Source organism: Mastomys coucha, unplaced genomic scaffold (assembly GCF_008632895.1).
Source record: "Mastomys coucha isolate ucsf_1 unplaced genomic scaffold, UCSF_Mcou_1 pScaffold14, whole genome shotgun sequence".
In the NCBI taxonomy this organism is placed as follows: Eukaryota; Metazoa; Chordata; class Mammalia; order Rodentia; family Muridae; genus Mastomys; species Mastomys coucha.
The window spans coordinates 132551565-132567512 of NW_022196896.1; the positions used below are offsets into that span (position 1 = coordinate 132551565).

At 45.4% G+C, this 15948-nt stretch overlaps 1 protein-coding gene across 4 annotated transcripts in view; it reads right to left on the reverse strand.

Annotated features, from left to right (window-relative positions):
- Arhgap28 (Rho GTPase activating protein 28) overlaps positions 1-15948 on the reverse strand; it is a 173841-nt gene that overhangs the window by 20963 nt on the left and 136930 nt on the right. For all 4 annotated transcript variants that reach the window (XM_031368647.1, XM_031368650.1, XM_031368649.1 and 1 more), the window contains exons 5-10: positions 14882-14971; positions 9415-9499; positions 7021-7163; positions 6011-6176; positions 5817-5908; positions 3153-3230 (exon numbers count right to left, since the gene is read on the reverse strand). In XM_031368647.1, the coding sequence (XP_031224507.1) occupies positions 3153-3230; positions 5817-5908; positions 6011-6176; positions 7021-7163; positions 9415-9499; positions 14882-14971 (654 nt within the window). The remainder of the gene's footprint in view (positions 1-3152; positions 3231-5816; positions 5909-6010; positions 6177-7020; positions 7164-9414; positions 9500-14881; positions 14972-15948) is intronic.

Sequence of the window (15948 nt, forward strand, 5' to 3'; positions counted from 1 at the left end):
CAGCGGAGCAGCCAACCCCAGAACAGCGGGCAGCAGAGCAGCCAACCCCAGAACAACGGGCAGCAGAGTAGCCAACCCCAGAACAACGGGCAGCGGAGCAGCCAACCCCAGAACAATGGGCAGCGGAGCAGCCAACTCCAGAACAATGGGCAGCAGAGCAGCCAACCCCAGAACAACGGGCAGCAGAGCAGCCAACCCCAGAACAGCGGGCAGCAGAACAGCCAACCCCAGAACAATGGGCAGCGGAGCAGCCAACCCCAGAACAATGGGCAGCAGAGCAGCCAACCCCAGAACAATGGTCAGCGGAGCAGCCAACCCCAGAACAGCGGGCAGCAGAGCAGCCAACCCCAGAACAATGGGCAGCGGAGCAGCCAACCCCAGAACAGCGGGCAGTAGAGCAGCCAACCCCAGAACATCGGGCAATAGAGCAGCCAACCCCAGAACAGCGGGCAGCAGAGCAGCCAACCCCAGAACAACGGGCAGCGGAGCAGCCAACCCCAGAACAACGGGCAGCAGAGCAGCCAACCCCAGAACAACGGGCAGCAGAGCAGCGGAGCAGTCAACCCCAGAACAGCGGGCAGCAGAGGAAAGGAGAGCTGACATGTCTGTTTGCCTTCTTCCATACAACACGTTCCCAGCATTTGGCTCAAATCTCTGTGATGTTTTGAAAAGAAAATCACTGAGCATTCCAAAGCATCAAATTGGTTCCAAATGATCTGTGGGCCTCAAATTTGGAAGCTGGCTTTGCAGAAATGCCCTCATTTTACTCTAGGCAAGCAGCTTCCTCTCTTCCTGCCAGGCCCACTAATCATCTAGAATGCAAAGCTAAGGCTGGACCACTCAATAGCAAAGGCTGGAGCACTCAATAGCTAAGGCTGGACCACTCAATAGCTAAGGCTGGACCACTCAATAGCTAAAACTGGACCATTCAATAGCTAAAGTTGGACCACTCAAAAGCAGCATTCCCCCCAAACGATTACTGTCATTTACTTGGCTCAAATCAAGAATAATTATAATGGCTTTTTAAAACTGCCTTTCCCCAAGCATGATCTGTAGGAAATGTACTTCAGGGATGAGAAAACAAAGCAAAAAACTTAACAAGCAGGTACTGAAGGTTTGAATAAAGGAGAATTGAAGGCCTGGGAAATGTATCATGACCACTGTCTCTCTAAGCACAGCGTTTAGCCAGTTTCTGCTCACTGGCTCGGATTTCTTCCATGCTTTCCTAAAGCCAGAACTAGGAAAACATCTGGATTGCATTTGTGGACTAACAAGCGGCAGAATAAACCGACTGACACAACATCAAACTTAGTAAGGGAAAAAAAGACTTTGCCCTAAATTTGGTTTGGGAATTTACGTGTCTGTGAACAGGCTGAAGGGTGATCGGCCTTTGGTTAGCAGTTTTCACACAAAGGGTAGACGAAGAAAAGTAACTTCCACTCTCACATCATACTTGGGGCACATAAGGAACGTTTCCCTTCACAGTGGCTCTGCACAGAGGGGCTTAGAGGCATGGAGTTTGACAGAGAGGGGCTTAGAGGCATGGAGTTTGACTCTGGTGGGGAAACCTGACTCTGGCTCTCTTTCGAGTCTCTGACTCGGCTGACAACTTCAGACAACCAAAGCAGTCCACGCTTTATCCTCATTACTGTGTGCTTTCCCCAGAGGGAAACGGAACATGATAAATCGAAACAAGCTCACTTTCGGAACTGCTGGGAAGCTATCTGCCTTCCAGATGAGACTCGATGAGTGGAGCCATAACTTCCCACCTGCCTAGCTCCAGACAGCACTTCAGATGAGAACTTGACACATTCATTTCCAAGAGCTTCAGGTGGCTGATTCCCTCAGCTGGTCAGGCCCAGAACCTGTGCTAGCCTGTGGCTGTGGCTGTGCAGGCAGATGGCCCAGACTTGCCCCATTTTGCCCAGTGTAGGGCTCCCCTATTAGGACGAAGTGACAAGCCTATGTCCTACTGCCTCTCTTCCATCACCAACCAGTCCATTGTGGCTCTGGAGGAGCCAATAGATACAGCTTACTCGGTTTCTTTCCACTCAAGAAGTACCACGTTTCCACCTTTCTATCTTGACCCTTCTTCTCATAGGAATAGACTCTCCTAAGTGTATACTTAAGTGAATTAACGAAGGGATGCCTCTCCGCCTCTGTGCCTTTTCTTTCACAGGCTTATCACAACCATTTCTTTGCCACCACTTGTACATTCTTCTCAAGGGCCATCATTGGCTGTCCACAGATTGGGGTGACCCATCATTGGCTATCCACAGATTGGGGTGACAAAATGGTGGGCATGGACTTCTCATTGTGTGTGCCAAAAGGAAGCACAGAGAAATGTTTTACTAGAAAAGTTTTTCTCTTCCAGGACTCTTAACTGCTCTGTAGAGCTTACCTCTGTGTGGGTATAAAAAGGCAGAGCAAAGGGATTCACAGTGCTGCCCTGGGGTTTTATGTAGATGCTGACATTACCATAAATGGAATTGGATTTCAGAGCTGCGTTAGGAGCACTGCTAGGAATCCTAGGACAAAATCCGACCAAAAGAAGAACTTAAGGATGTGCCTAAGCTGAGAGCAATTAGCAGCAATGTAAAAGCCAGTAGGCCAAAGGCCAAAGAAGCCGAGACAGTTGATCCCCTAAACAGATCCAGGCATTTCAAACACCAGACTGAAGACAAGCAACAGTGTTGATGAACTGGGTTGCTCAGTCGTGGTGGTTTAAGTAAGAATGTTCCCCATAGGCTCATATATTTGAACACTTAGTCATCAGGAAGTGGCTTAATTAGTGAAGGGTTAGGAGGTGGGGTCTTATGAAGGAGGTGTGGCCTCATGGAGTAGGTGTGGTCTTGATGGAGGAAGTGTATCACTGGGGGTGCTAGACCCATTTCCTTCTTCTCTCTGCCTTCTTTCTGATTACAATGAAGCATTTAGCAACCACTGTAGCATCCTGAGCACCATTGCGCTCCCATGCTCTTGCCATGTCTCCAATCTGCCCCCACCATGATGACAACGGACTCACCCTCTGAAACTGTAAGCAGGCCTCCAACCAAATACTTTATTTTATAAATGTTTCACCGGCCCTGGGACACTGAATACTAAGACTAGCTCCCATCTTTATCTAGGAAGAGAGAGAGAACACTGAGTACCTTGACTTTGGCAGTACATCCAGAGAGTCGAAAAATTCCTTCGGATTCCAGACCTGACTCCTCGACTTTCTGAAAAAACTAGAAATCAACAATAAATTACACAAACTAAGTTATCTCTGTAGGATGACAAACATTCTAATAATAATGAGAATAATAAATAATTCTAAATAATCAGTAGGCTAACAGTGCCTATGAACCTGATACACAGATGATGTCTGAAATACTAATCACTACTCAAAAAGGTCAACACCTCTTCCAGTTTGCCAGCAAATGAATTCTCCATTTAGATCTGTGCCGGAACTTTCCAACATGAACTCTTACCCATGCACTCTTTTGGGTATGTTGTCTTATCTACTGTGACATTCTTCTAACCTGACTCTTTCAAATATGACTATCATATCTCTTATGCAGACCAGCCAATAGGAACAAGTGCTAAATCACACCGTGTGCACACTATACAGCCACACTACCTTGCCTGCTCTCAATCTCTCAATCTAAATCTACCCTCATTGGTTGCAAAGGACCTGACTAATAACTAAGAATTCTAGAGTACTAAGGACTTAGAAGGGTAAGAATTAACTGCTCCCTTAAATACTCATGGTATCGGTGGCGATGATGGTGATGGTGTTGATGGCGGTGAAGACACGATAGGATGGCAGTGCAGATGGCCTTCCCACTACCCTCTCAACTCTGAGCTGTACTACCCTCCCCCGCTGAGGAGGCGGAGGACAGGGCTGGGTTTTGCACCTATGTCATATAAGCTTGTGCTGAATTGCTGTGGGTTGTTAAAGGGTTGATTTCCCCAACATCCATCCTTGACATTTAGGACAAAGCACGTCATTTGTGCTTTAATTTCCGAGGAGGAAGGGCAGCACCTTGACAAGGACTCCGGGCTGCGCACGCACTCACAAGGACTACTGACTGGGCATGCGCTGTGTACCAGTTAGCTCATCCTCCTCTGCCCCAGTTGCCGTGTTTGCAAGGAGATTAAAAGTGTCCCTTGGGCCTCTCCATGCTGACTACACAGGATATGACATCCTTGGTACAGCCCTTCCCCTGGGGAGACTCCCCACAGAAGGCCCCGGTGCACAGAGGACGCCAGCATCTTCTGGCTGTCACCGTGCCCTCCCTGCTCCTTCACTGGCCAATTAATCTCCCTGCTCCTTCACTGGCCAATTAATTGATCACCAGACTTGAGGAAGGAGCTCAGGCTGAGGCAACGGAAGCCACTTACAAGAGGAGAAGAGGGCGGATGCAGAACTGTTCCTGTGGGTAAAGCAAATCTGTTTCCCCAGCTAGGGTTTTATGCATCCTTTACAAACCATTTAAAATTCAGCAAGGTCTGTGATGAAGGCCTGGGGTGTTAAGTGTGCCACCGGGCGTCACTGTTGAGTAAGTGCAGACTTGGGTAAGTCGAGTTGCTACTTATATTTAAAACCCACAACTTAAAAGTAAATCAGCTGTGGGACAGGAGAGACAGCTCAGCGGTGAAGAGCAGACACTGCTCACGCAGAGGTCCCAAGTTCAATTGGCAGTATCCTCACAGGGAGGCTCACCACTGCCTGTGCATCAGCACCAGGGGATCTGACATCATCATCTCATCCTCTCAGGGCCTCACTCATATGTGTGCATACACACAGACACACAGACACACACACATACACACACACACACACATAATTAAAAAGAAACTTAGATTTTTAAAAACGTAAACCAGTTATTTAGCAATCATAGAGATGTCTAGATATAGCAGTTGAGATATCATTGAAAAAGATCCTTGGGGAGAGGGCATGGGGTGAAGGATTGTGGGTGGGGGTGACTGCGAGGGGGGCAGTGATCAGGATGTAAAGTGAATAAGTAAAGATAATAACAACATTAATAATAATTTGGCTTTCTAGGTGAAAAAATAATTATTTTTATCAAGTATATGTATTTAAAATTTGACATTAGATTTGGAAAACTGATACATTCTGATATCTAAATGCCCAATATATTTTCTACCTCAATATATTTTATTTAAATAATATATATATATTTAATTTTTGACTTTATTAACTTGATGTGAGTTTTAAAAGTCCATAAAGTGATTGCACACACCCATTTGAAAAAAATAGCTTTTGATATATCTCACAAAGCACTTGTATGTTCAGCCAATAGACTATTAACAATCACGTCTTTAAAGAGAATAATCAAAAATACATGCAAACAGCTAAGCATAGTGGGTATGCCTTTAATCCTAGCACTTGGTAGGCAGAGGCAGGAGGATCTCTGTGAGTTCCAGGATAGCCAGGTCAACATAGTGAGACCCTATCCTGATTAAAAAAAAATCCATATAAACCTATGTGAATCCATGTACATACATGCAAATCTATGTAAACACACACATTTACACAAGCAGCTTCTGGCAAACCAACTAGAAGACAGAACACTTGTGTCCACCCCTGACATCTTATGGTGGAACAATGTAACAAGCTTCAGAGGCATGCAGCAACAGCTCCCGAGGTGGGAAGGTTTCCTAGGCTTGTCCCTCGAGATTCATGTGTCTGAAACGCCGCCCTCTGTTAAAAGCAATGGTCAGACCTCAATAGGGCTCCACCATCTTTAACTCCAAGAGATAGTATCCACTGAGCTCACTGTCTCCCTGGTCTTTTGCGCAGGACTCACTTTTTGTAACACCAGGGGAACTTTCACTGCAGGGTCCTTCTTCCGGTCATTGTCCAGGAGGACTGTAAGTGGCACTCCAAAAATTCCGCTGTCTGTGGAGAACAGAGCCAAGGGAGGAAGAAAACACAAGAGTCAGGAACATACCCTCGTGTACCAGGGCGGCCCTGAGGCTGGCAGCCTGACCTCTTAGTTACCTCGGCCTCTCACTTTCTCTGTTTTGTTTCTCTTCAGTTGTATCCCAAAAGCATCGAAGAAGGCCGTCAGCTCAATCAGAGAGAGATGTCGAATTTTCTTCACATCTTCGGCAGACAGGTCCCCCGTCTCGGTCAACCCAAATCTTGTCTTCTGAACAATAAATTTCTAAAAGATGCAGCGAAGATGTTTAATTTTTAAAACCAAATGAAACTAGGATACTCTAAACTTCGCAACAAAACCTACTGGAATAATAGCTATAAAGAGTGACCTGGGCCTAAGAGGCAGTGAGTAGATGTTTAAGAATACCTGAAGACCAAGGCTATTGCTAAGTAGAGACAAACCTGCACGCTGAAGGGTGGGAAAGCTTAGCTGTCAAGGCTGTGGCCAGAGCCCGACCACAGCTGTGACAGAAGCCTCCTCTTCCTTCTCCCCCTTTTCCATCTTAACGTGTTTATGTGTATGTGCACATGTCTATGTGTAAGCATAGGCAGGCTTGTCATAGGAGGCATGTAGGCATCAGAGTCAGTCCTTGCCTCTCATCCTATTTGGCAGGGGCTGTCCTCAGCGTTGGCCGCTGAGAATTTGACACTAGCTGCCTTATAATCTTTGGGAAGCTGGACCCTGAACTCCTCTGAACCCTGGCATGCATCTCAGCAGGGAGCTCTGCGATTATAGTTGAGCTCTACCGTGCACATCTTCACGTGGGTACTGGAGGTTTAGAATCCCAGTCGTGATGCTTTCCTGGCAAGCGCTTTTACCCACTGCACCATCCCCACAGCCCAACAACGGCCTTCTTACAAGGCCTGTCCATACCGCTGTCCTGTAATCAGGACTATGCATGGTACATACACATAACACAACACATCTGGGCATAGCCCAGGGGACACACAGTGCTGGTGCCTGGCCTCCCGGTTCCCTTACACATACAGAAAAGCAAACGGGTCCTCCTCCCATCGGTTCAGAAGCTTTCTCAGGAAGTTACTGGACTGACCGCAGAGGGCTTACTCACAGGTAAGACACAGTCGTCTTTCTTAATGTCCGACTTCTTCCATTTACTTCTGTGTGAGGTCTCTGTCACCATTTCTGAGTAAGACACCTCAAAGGAGAGCTCTTCAGCCTCTGGTGGGATGTTCTTCTCTAGATAATCATCATCTAATTAAAACAAGAGACAAGAAATGCAGTACATCCTTAAGCCATTTGCCGCAAAACCAACTAGCAATATTTACAAGGTATGCTGGGGTACTGAAATCTGGGAAAAGAGCCTAGCTCCCCATGTCACATGGCATTGCTCTCATCTTCACTATGGACACATTTCTACTGGTATCAGAAACAACTGTCCAATCCAAGTTTGAACATTTTAAACTCTTACGAGTTATGAATGTTTTGAAGGATTAGAGGCTAAACCTGGAAGAGTGCACAGCTCCATGTTCCTCTGATGTTAAAAAACTCCCCTCTACTCTCACAAGCACAAATGTTCACCTTTTAAGATTATCCAGTGTGAACTGACTGCTGGGTATGCAGGGGAACTTATTCTGGATTTCTATAATTTGATATTGGCCTAGCCTTTGCACAGCGCACATTAAGCAGCGCCTGACTGGGCCACGTGACAGAAATGTTCCACAGCTGCCTTTCTCAAGCTAGGCTGCAAGTTAAGGTAAATGATTTCTTGGCCCAAACCATTTGTCCAACACAAAACTCTGACTTCTGAGTCGGATTTCAGCGCAATGCCTTGTCTCACTGCCTGGCAAATGTTTTTATGTGCAAAGTAAAGAATCATTTGATTACAAACACTTTTCCTGACTAAAGGTCAAGAAGAACAGAATAACAAAAGTTGGAATTAATCAGTAAGATTAATAAAAGAGCTGCTTGCTTCAATGTTAAATCCGGGTGGAAAGCTTATAAATGGACGCCTTACAATTTAGAGTCTGAGCAGGAGCTGGAACACAGCAAAGGGCTGCAGAGGAGTTAGACAGCGGCAGAGGGAAGGTGGGTCAGGACGCTTGACTCTGCAGAGGTCTGTGCTCTGCACTCGGGAAGGAAGAATAGAGTCTTTGGAGAGCAGCAACCCAGCAGGCAGATTCCCCAAGGCACTGGGCCACTCAAGGGGGTGTCTGTTTATGATGGTATGATTACAACTAGACCCCAGGTAGTGAACAGACTGATGGGAAGACATTTCTGGCAAGTCTTTCCTCTCGGTTATTTTGTTTCCGGTGTTAACATTATTGAAAAACAATTGGCACATCAGTCAAGTCTTCATTTGATGGATGAGTCGATGGATTGTGGCAGGTCACAGCTGGGCAGCCATCACCACGATCAATTCTGGGATGCTTTCAGCAACTCCTCTTTGCATTTGGATGTGGATGGTGAATGTGTAGGCTGTGCTTCTCTCAGGAGAGAATGTACACTTCTCAAAAGACAGGAATCCAGAAGGCATGGACTCAGGCCCGGCCCTGGGCTTAGGAGGATTCCATTCTGAGCATCCTCTCAAGTGTCGGAAGTTCAGAGAAGAGTCAGCTGCGTCAGCCTGTGCATCAGAAGCTGCTCAAGTTCAACACACACTTCCTCAGTAACTGAAAGCCTTGGACGAGGCAGCTTCGAAGCCTCCTTATAATATCTGGACACATCATGGAGCTTATGGGGAGGCCTAAGTCAAAGCCACTGCCCGAGTGATAATCTCTTACCTTACTTGTTGGAAGTGAAGGAAGGCTTCGCTTCCCATTTAGCTGAGTTAACATTGTCTGTGGTGACAAAAGAGGCTGCCTGAAGGTGAGGGAGGGAGGGAGTGCTGGAAGCAACAGAATCATAACACATCAGGCAGAATAGAGGCGAAGATGGGGAGAGACGTGTGGATGAACAGCAGAGCACAGTTAGACAAGACTGAAACGTTCTGAGGGCCCATTGCCAAGCATGGCGACCAACTATAACAATTATGTGCTACACAATTCAAAAAGGTGCAAGAAAGGAACTTAAAAACTTCATCAGAAAGAATGTGGTAAATGATGGGATGTGCTTAGGACTTAGATAGGTTCAGCGGGATGCACACACTATCCAGTGTACTTATACAATGTATCCTCCAAACATTACCCACACCTGTGTAGCCCACACAAGCATCCCCACACATAAGGACTATGCAAACATTTATAGTGTTACACATAAATACTACATATACATTTATGATGTAACACATAAGTACTACGTATACATTTAAGGTGTTAACACAGTCAGTGTTAAAAGTGGATGTGTTAAATTAAATACTAAAAACAAAACTAACTGCTAACTGCATTGAATGTCAAACCCAAAGAAGGCAAGCAATAGTTTCACCAGGGAGCAGCATTGTCTCACCAGGAGACAGCATGGACTCACCGGGGGACAGCACAGTCTCACCAGGGGACATGCCACTCACCAGTCAAGGAGCTCTGAACCGACTGCTCAGCATCTGAGGATCCATTGGTGTGAACGGCAATATCCGGGATAGCCTCAAGTATTGACTGCCAAGCAAGGAGAGGAGCAACAACGCTTATTACAAATACACTGACCCTTAATCTCTTAGATGCTTGATTGGAATCCTAGCTTTCAACAACTGAGCCATCTCTCCAGCCTGACCTCTCATCTCAATCAGATTTATCTTCTGTAATGTATGAGTCTTTTTCACAAATACAGTTCTTGGTCGGTCTCACAAATGGTTTGCAATGTTCACAATAGCCCCCACAGTCAGTTTAGATGGGTGCCGCTTGCCCAAGTTTCTCAAAGGAACTCTGCTGCAGTACTCATAACTAACTCTAACTTCTCACTCATCTATTTAGCTGCTTCTGCAAAGATGGAGCAATTAGAATGCCTGTTGATATGTATTTGATAATTACATCTGCTAATCTGGAGACATTGTTTCAATTACAGTCATAGTGCTAAAACCAGCATATCAATTCTCCTACTGTGAAATACAGAGGAAGAACAACTAACAGAAGAGTTAACTATCATGCCAGGTCACAGCAGATTCTAGGCCAGCCTGGTCTAAATACTGAGTTCAAGGCCAGGCTGGTCTACAAAGGGAGTTCTACCAGTCTAATCTACCTAGAGGGCTCCAAGCCATCCATGTTTACACAGAGGGTTCCAGGTCAGTCTGATCTACATAGTAAGTTTCAGGGTAGCCTGGTTTACATAGTAAGATCCTGTCTCAAAATAAACACAAAAACAGTAACACCAACAAAATTGCAAATTAAGAAATGATCTTTTATAATCAAGTCTCCATTCTTAATCTGGTTCCTTCCTCACAGAAACCCTGTGACATAGCTTGTTCCATTAGAGGCTGAGTTTTACAAAGTGAGTTTATGTTCATGTCTGGAAGGGTACCAATAAAAGAGAGAGGGGGAGAGGAAGAAGGGGAGAGGAAGAGGGTGAGAGGGGGAGGGAGAGGGGGAGAGGCAGAGAGAGGGAGGAGGAGAGGAAGAAGAAGAAGAAGAAGGAGGAGGAGGAGGAGGAAGAGGAGGAAGAAGAGGAGGGGGAAGAGGAAGAGGAGGGGAGAGATGAGACAAAGTGAGACAGAAAGAGACGAGATTCTACCAAAAATTTGTATGCAAAACTCTAAATTCTAATGTAGAGTTATCATCTGCCAATGTGTGACTTCAAGAAGCTGCCATCCTAGGAAGCTTTTTATAAGCAATTCACACAGAAAATCCATCCTTTTCTCCCACAGATCATGATTCCATGTCTTTTATTCATATATTTGTTTAGCAATTATTGAACACCTGCTTGATGAAAGATCCTGCATCACATGCAGCAGGTTGCACAAGCAAGTCTCAGATTCTCAGCCTCACAGTTTCTTTTGATTCCTGCTTGATTTCAAATGACATGTAAATCTCATTTATTTATTTATTTATTTATGTATTTTTATTAGATATTTTCTTTATTTACATGTCATATGATATCTCCTTTCCCAGTTTCCTCTCCGAAAAGAAAAAAGAAAAAAAGAAAAACAAAAACAAACCCTCCCCCTGCTCACCAACCCACCCTCTCCCTCTTCCTGGCCCTAGCATTCCCCTACATGGGGGCATAGAACCTTCACAGGGCCATGGGCCTCTTAATGATACAAACTACATGAAAATAGATGGCCAAGTCCTGAAATGCAGATGCCTGTATGCTGCAATTTCTAGATGTAAAGACAGGTCTAGGGTCATGAAGTTCAGCATCAGTAACATTTCTGGTAGCTCTAAAACCTGTCACTACAGCATAGAGACCACCATGGGTCTGGTTTTAATATGATGCATCTTCCAAATGCCCATGTCTTGGTCTTTTACTTAGAACTATTGGCAGGTGGTAGACACTGTGATGAGTGGAGCCTAGTGGGATATTTTAGGTCACTGGGAAACAACAAAACAAAGCAAAGCAACAGACTCCCGCTACAACCGGGGATCAAAGTGAGAATAAAGTAATTCTGCCTGTCCCAGTGATCCTTGGGCAGGGTTTGGCTCCCAGAACTCCTGCAGCTATCAACAGCATAGCATTTGTATCTGAACCCTCCTGCTTTGGGTACAGTACCTCACAATGTAAGCGCTATGTGAATAGCTGCTACCCTGTGCAGCTCAGCTGTCACACTGCTGAGACAAGAATGACAAGAGAAAACATCTGTGCATGTTCAGTACAGATACAATTAAAATATCTTCCATCTGCAGTTGGAGAGTCTACAGTTCAGACATTCATCTCAATAAACACTGGGTGATCATTTGATGTAATTCAACCTACAGTCTACAATAAGGAAATTATGAGGCTTAGAAATCCAGAACAAATATCCTGCTTAATTATGAAACATTAGAAGAAAAGCGCTAATGAGCCTTTCAAGAGGAAGGCATGACGTCCGTCTGAGTTCGTTGGGAAGGAAGAATTCCTCAGAAGGAAAAGGAGGACTCGAAGGTGAATTCACTCTAGCAAATTTCCAAGACAGACCACGAGAAATGTGGAAGTTTACTTACAATCATTTCCGATTCAGAAAACAATAAAGATTCGGGCAAAAGAGTACTACTGTACAAGTGAAGACAAATCCTTCGGAAGAGCTAACGGGAGGTCACTTTATCACAGTCCATAAAAGTAATTTTAGTGGACAAGGTGTGGAGGTCTCCCCTAGGACAGAGCTCGGGGTCTTGGTGCACTATCAAGCCGTACAGGCACCCAAGACTTCTAGCTCCTGCAGATTAGCATCTGGGAAGTCAAGAGGTCTCAGCACTTTCTCACCCAGGTGTCAGAAGTCCCGCCACCTCAGAGAGAATCACAGAATCACAGCTGGTGGTCCACAGCTCCCTACAAGGAAGAGCTACCAGACTCTGAATGTGGCTCCTTAAGGTGAAAGTTCAAGAACACCCAGCACAAGTACAGGGAGTGTTGAGTTGGCATCATAGGGCACCCCAGCAACCCTACTCTAATTCACATTTATAGACAGAGACCCAATAGAATAACAACCCAAAGTGAAAGAAGTTTAGGACTGTTGTTGGGGAGACTGTCTTAATCCTAATACTGCTTTATTTATATCATACTGACATTCAATTTTATCTTCAGGAAAAAAAAATAATGAAACTTGATTGATGAGCTCGTCCTGCCTCTAGCTCCAGTCACCACACAAGATCGGGTTCTTTTCCTACATCAGAGCCTCTCCTCAAACTTCTAAGGATCGCCATGTAGACGATGTGTGGCCAGTAGGGATCGACATCCTAAAGGAACCAATGATGGGGAAAAGCTAAAAGAAAAGAATGAAGATGTCAACTGCAACAGGACCCACAAGTGAACTCACAGGACCGCCATGGAAGACCAAAATGCACCAGGAATGTCTGCCTTTATCTCCTGTGGGAACTGAGTGAGGGATCCGCCCTACTTCACCTTCAGCTTGGTGTGCTCTCCATTGCTGCCACGTATAAGACATGGGCAGAGGCGTGTCTGAGAACCCCAGCAGATAAGTTATCATATAGTGTGTCTTGAGCTCCCCTGTAAACCAGGACGTTTCAGAGAGCCCCACTAGAGCTTCAAGCAAGATGTGCACTTTGGATCCATGATGTGTAGCTGTCTGTCAAAATGAGGGCTGTAAGGGGTGTAAAGCTAATGGCTGCTTCAGCAATGAAGAAGGTGACCATGAGTGTCTGAACCAAAGACGAACTTGTAACAAGGGACATAGGTACAGATAGATCACAGGCATTCACAGGAGAACACCCATGGGCCCCCAGAGATGGATGTGAAGAAAGGTGAGGTAGGTGAAGCTGAGGCTGATACACAGCAGGCACTCAGGCACCTCAGTACCACCTGCTGAGATAGTAAACAGAGGTTCTTAGTGAAGGGCTGAAAACAGGACTTGCAAGTCAAGGGGAACTGGCACGATTGTTTAAGCTCTACTGCTGGTAACAACTCCTGTGATCGCCAAGTTTCCAAATAGGATCCTATTAGAAGTGGATAGATTTCAGGTGACCTCTAAACTAGAGACAATCTCACTTCATGCATGTCCGAGTTCAGTTCACATATGAGTAGCAACACCGGTTTTCCAAACAATGAGCAGATTCCAGGAGTGGGTCCTACATGAATGTCACTTATCCTGTTCCTCAAGATAGGCAAAGACTGAGAAACTGTGGCCCTAGGGGATGAGCAGGGATAGGTGCCACCTCTTCCAAGCATCCTCTGGGCTGACACCAGGCTCCTATCGATGCAGCATCAGAGGACCAAGATCCCATCAAATAGGGCTCTGCCATTATTACTGTATCTCTGGCAGAGAACTGGCTCAGAGACAGTGCGTACTTGTAGTAGTCTAAGTGGAGGGAGATGACGTGGGATTTTTGACAAAAAAATAAAGTTTTAACTATTGCTCAAGGTCGGGGGGGGTGGGTATGTAAAGAGAGAGTTGAGTGGATGAGCCCTCAGAAGCAGGCTGGAAATGAATTCAGGCAAGCAAGGTCCAGAGCCTCCAGTGTCCTGCAGGAGCTCTCTGGCTTTCCCAAGAAGCAAAGGAACTTGAAGGTTAATGTGGGGAAGTGAAGGCAACTCGGGGAGCTGCTGGAGACACTCTGTGAGAACACAGTGAAGAAGATGACCTTCACAACTGGAAAAAGCTCGCTTCCATTTTCACATATTAATCCTATTGATTAGTACAGCCCCCTTTAAATACAGATTGAACCTAGGGTCTCTTGGATGCTAGGGAAGTGTTCACCTTTGAGCTATACACTAACCTTTTCTGCTATTTTGTATTCATTATTTGTGTGTGTATGCATGTGTGAAGGTGTGCATGTCTGTTCATGTTTGTGTGCACATGTGTGTGTTTGTGCGTGTGCGTGTGCGTGTGCGTGTGTGTGTGTGTGTGTGTGTGTGTGTAAGCATGGGGTTAGCCTTGGCTTATTTCTCCTCAGGAGCCGTCCACATTGTTTCTTAAGGCAGAGTCTCTCAAAGGGACCTGAGGCTCACAGATTGGGCTAAACTGGCTTGATTAGGCCAGTGAGAACCAGCTATCTCCCTGTCTCTGACTCCTTGTTGCTAAGATGACAATCTCAATCCACCACATCCAGGATTTTATGTGCACACTGGGCACAAACTTATGTCTGCATGCTCACACAGCACTTTCCGCAACTCCCCAGTCCCTTTTATTAACATTTTTGGCACAAAGTCTCACGAGGCTGATCACACCTGCTTCAGCCTCTCATGCAGCTGAGTACACGCCCACCCGCCCTACTAGGCTTGGCAAAAGGGAAATCCATTCCTCACTTTGAGTATTCTTCTGGCTGCCAGATGGCTGGCGGGCAGCTACCTGCAATCCTAGTTCAGGTTTTCTTAATCTGTCTTGAAGAAATGGCTCTTCTTCCCTTCTGACATTGTTGTCCTAACATGCAACTGTGGGGACATCAAAGACTTACCACAGAACCACTCTGAAGGGCCACAAAATCACCTTCTTCATCCTGAGCACCATTGGCTAGGGTGGTACTGTTGAGAGAAGCATCGTCTGGCTGAACAGAGAAACAAAAGAAACATTCTTACTCTGGAATGACTTGCCAGTATGTCTGCGCTTTCCACTGCTCACAGGAGATGTGTGTAACAGGTGTGAAGTTACAACTGTCCAGGTACATAAAAGTGCATATGGCCATTCGTGCCACTCCACCGTGAGACCCTGAACTCCAGACCCTCTGGTAGATGCTGACATCTGCAACAGACACTGCTACTACATGCCACATGCTTAATATAATGCTAGAGATTTAGGTATTAAATAAAGAAAATCTTCATTTTTAGGCTCATGTGACACTAAGAGGGATCATGCAGCTAATTTGGGCAACAAGGCACAAGTATAACCTTATGTCAGGTGTTTCTGAGAAACTAAGGCAGATCAGTTTCCTGACCAATAGGAACTAAGGCAGATCAGTTTCCTGACCAATAGGAACTAAGGCAGATCAGTTTCCTGACCAATAGGAACTAAGGCAGATCAGTTTCCTGACCAATAGGAACAGAAGCAGATGTGGTAGTTTTAATCTCAACACTCAAGAGGCTGAGGCAGGATGACTGGGGATTGGGTAACAGCCTGGGGTGCAAAGTAAGACCTGTTTTAACTAAACATATTATACATATACATATGCATATATATACATATATATATATATACATATATATATATATCCTCAATCTGCTTGTGAGAAGATCACAGAGGCAGCATGGAGCAGCCAAGTGCCCTGGACAGGTAAGAATGGTGGGTAAAACTGGGGCCCACAGATCTAAGGGTGGCAGATGATCAAATCTGACCATGTCCAGGTGGCTGCCCTGTCAGAGCTGAGCTACTCATTTTAAATCTGAAAGTAAATGAAAACCACCTTTGTTTTCCTTTCTTAGAAAATTATATGACTAATTTTTTCTTGTAGAATTCACCTGCAATGATACCACATTTTTTATTGATAAAGCTAGAGAGATTTGAGCTTTTTCTGCCACTGTATGCAAT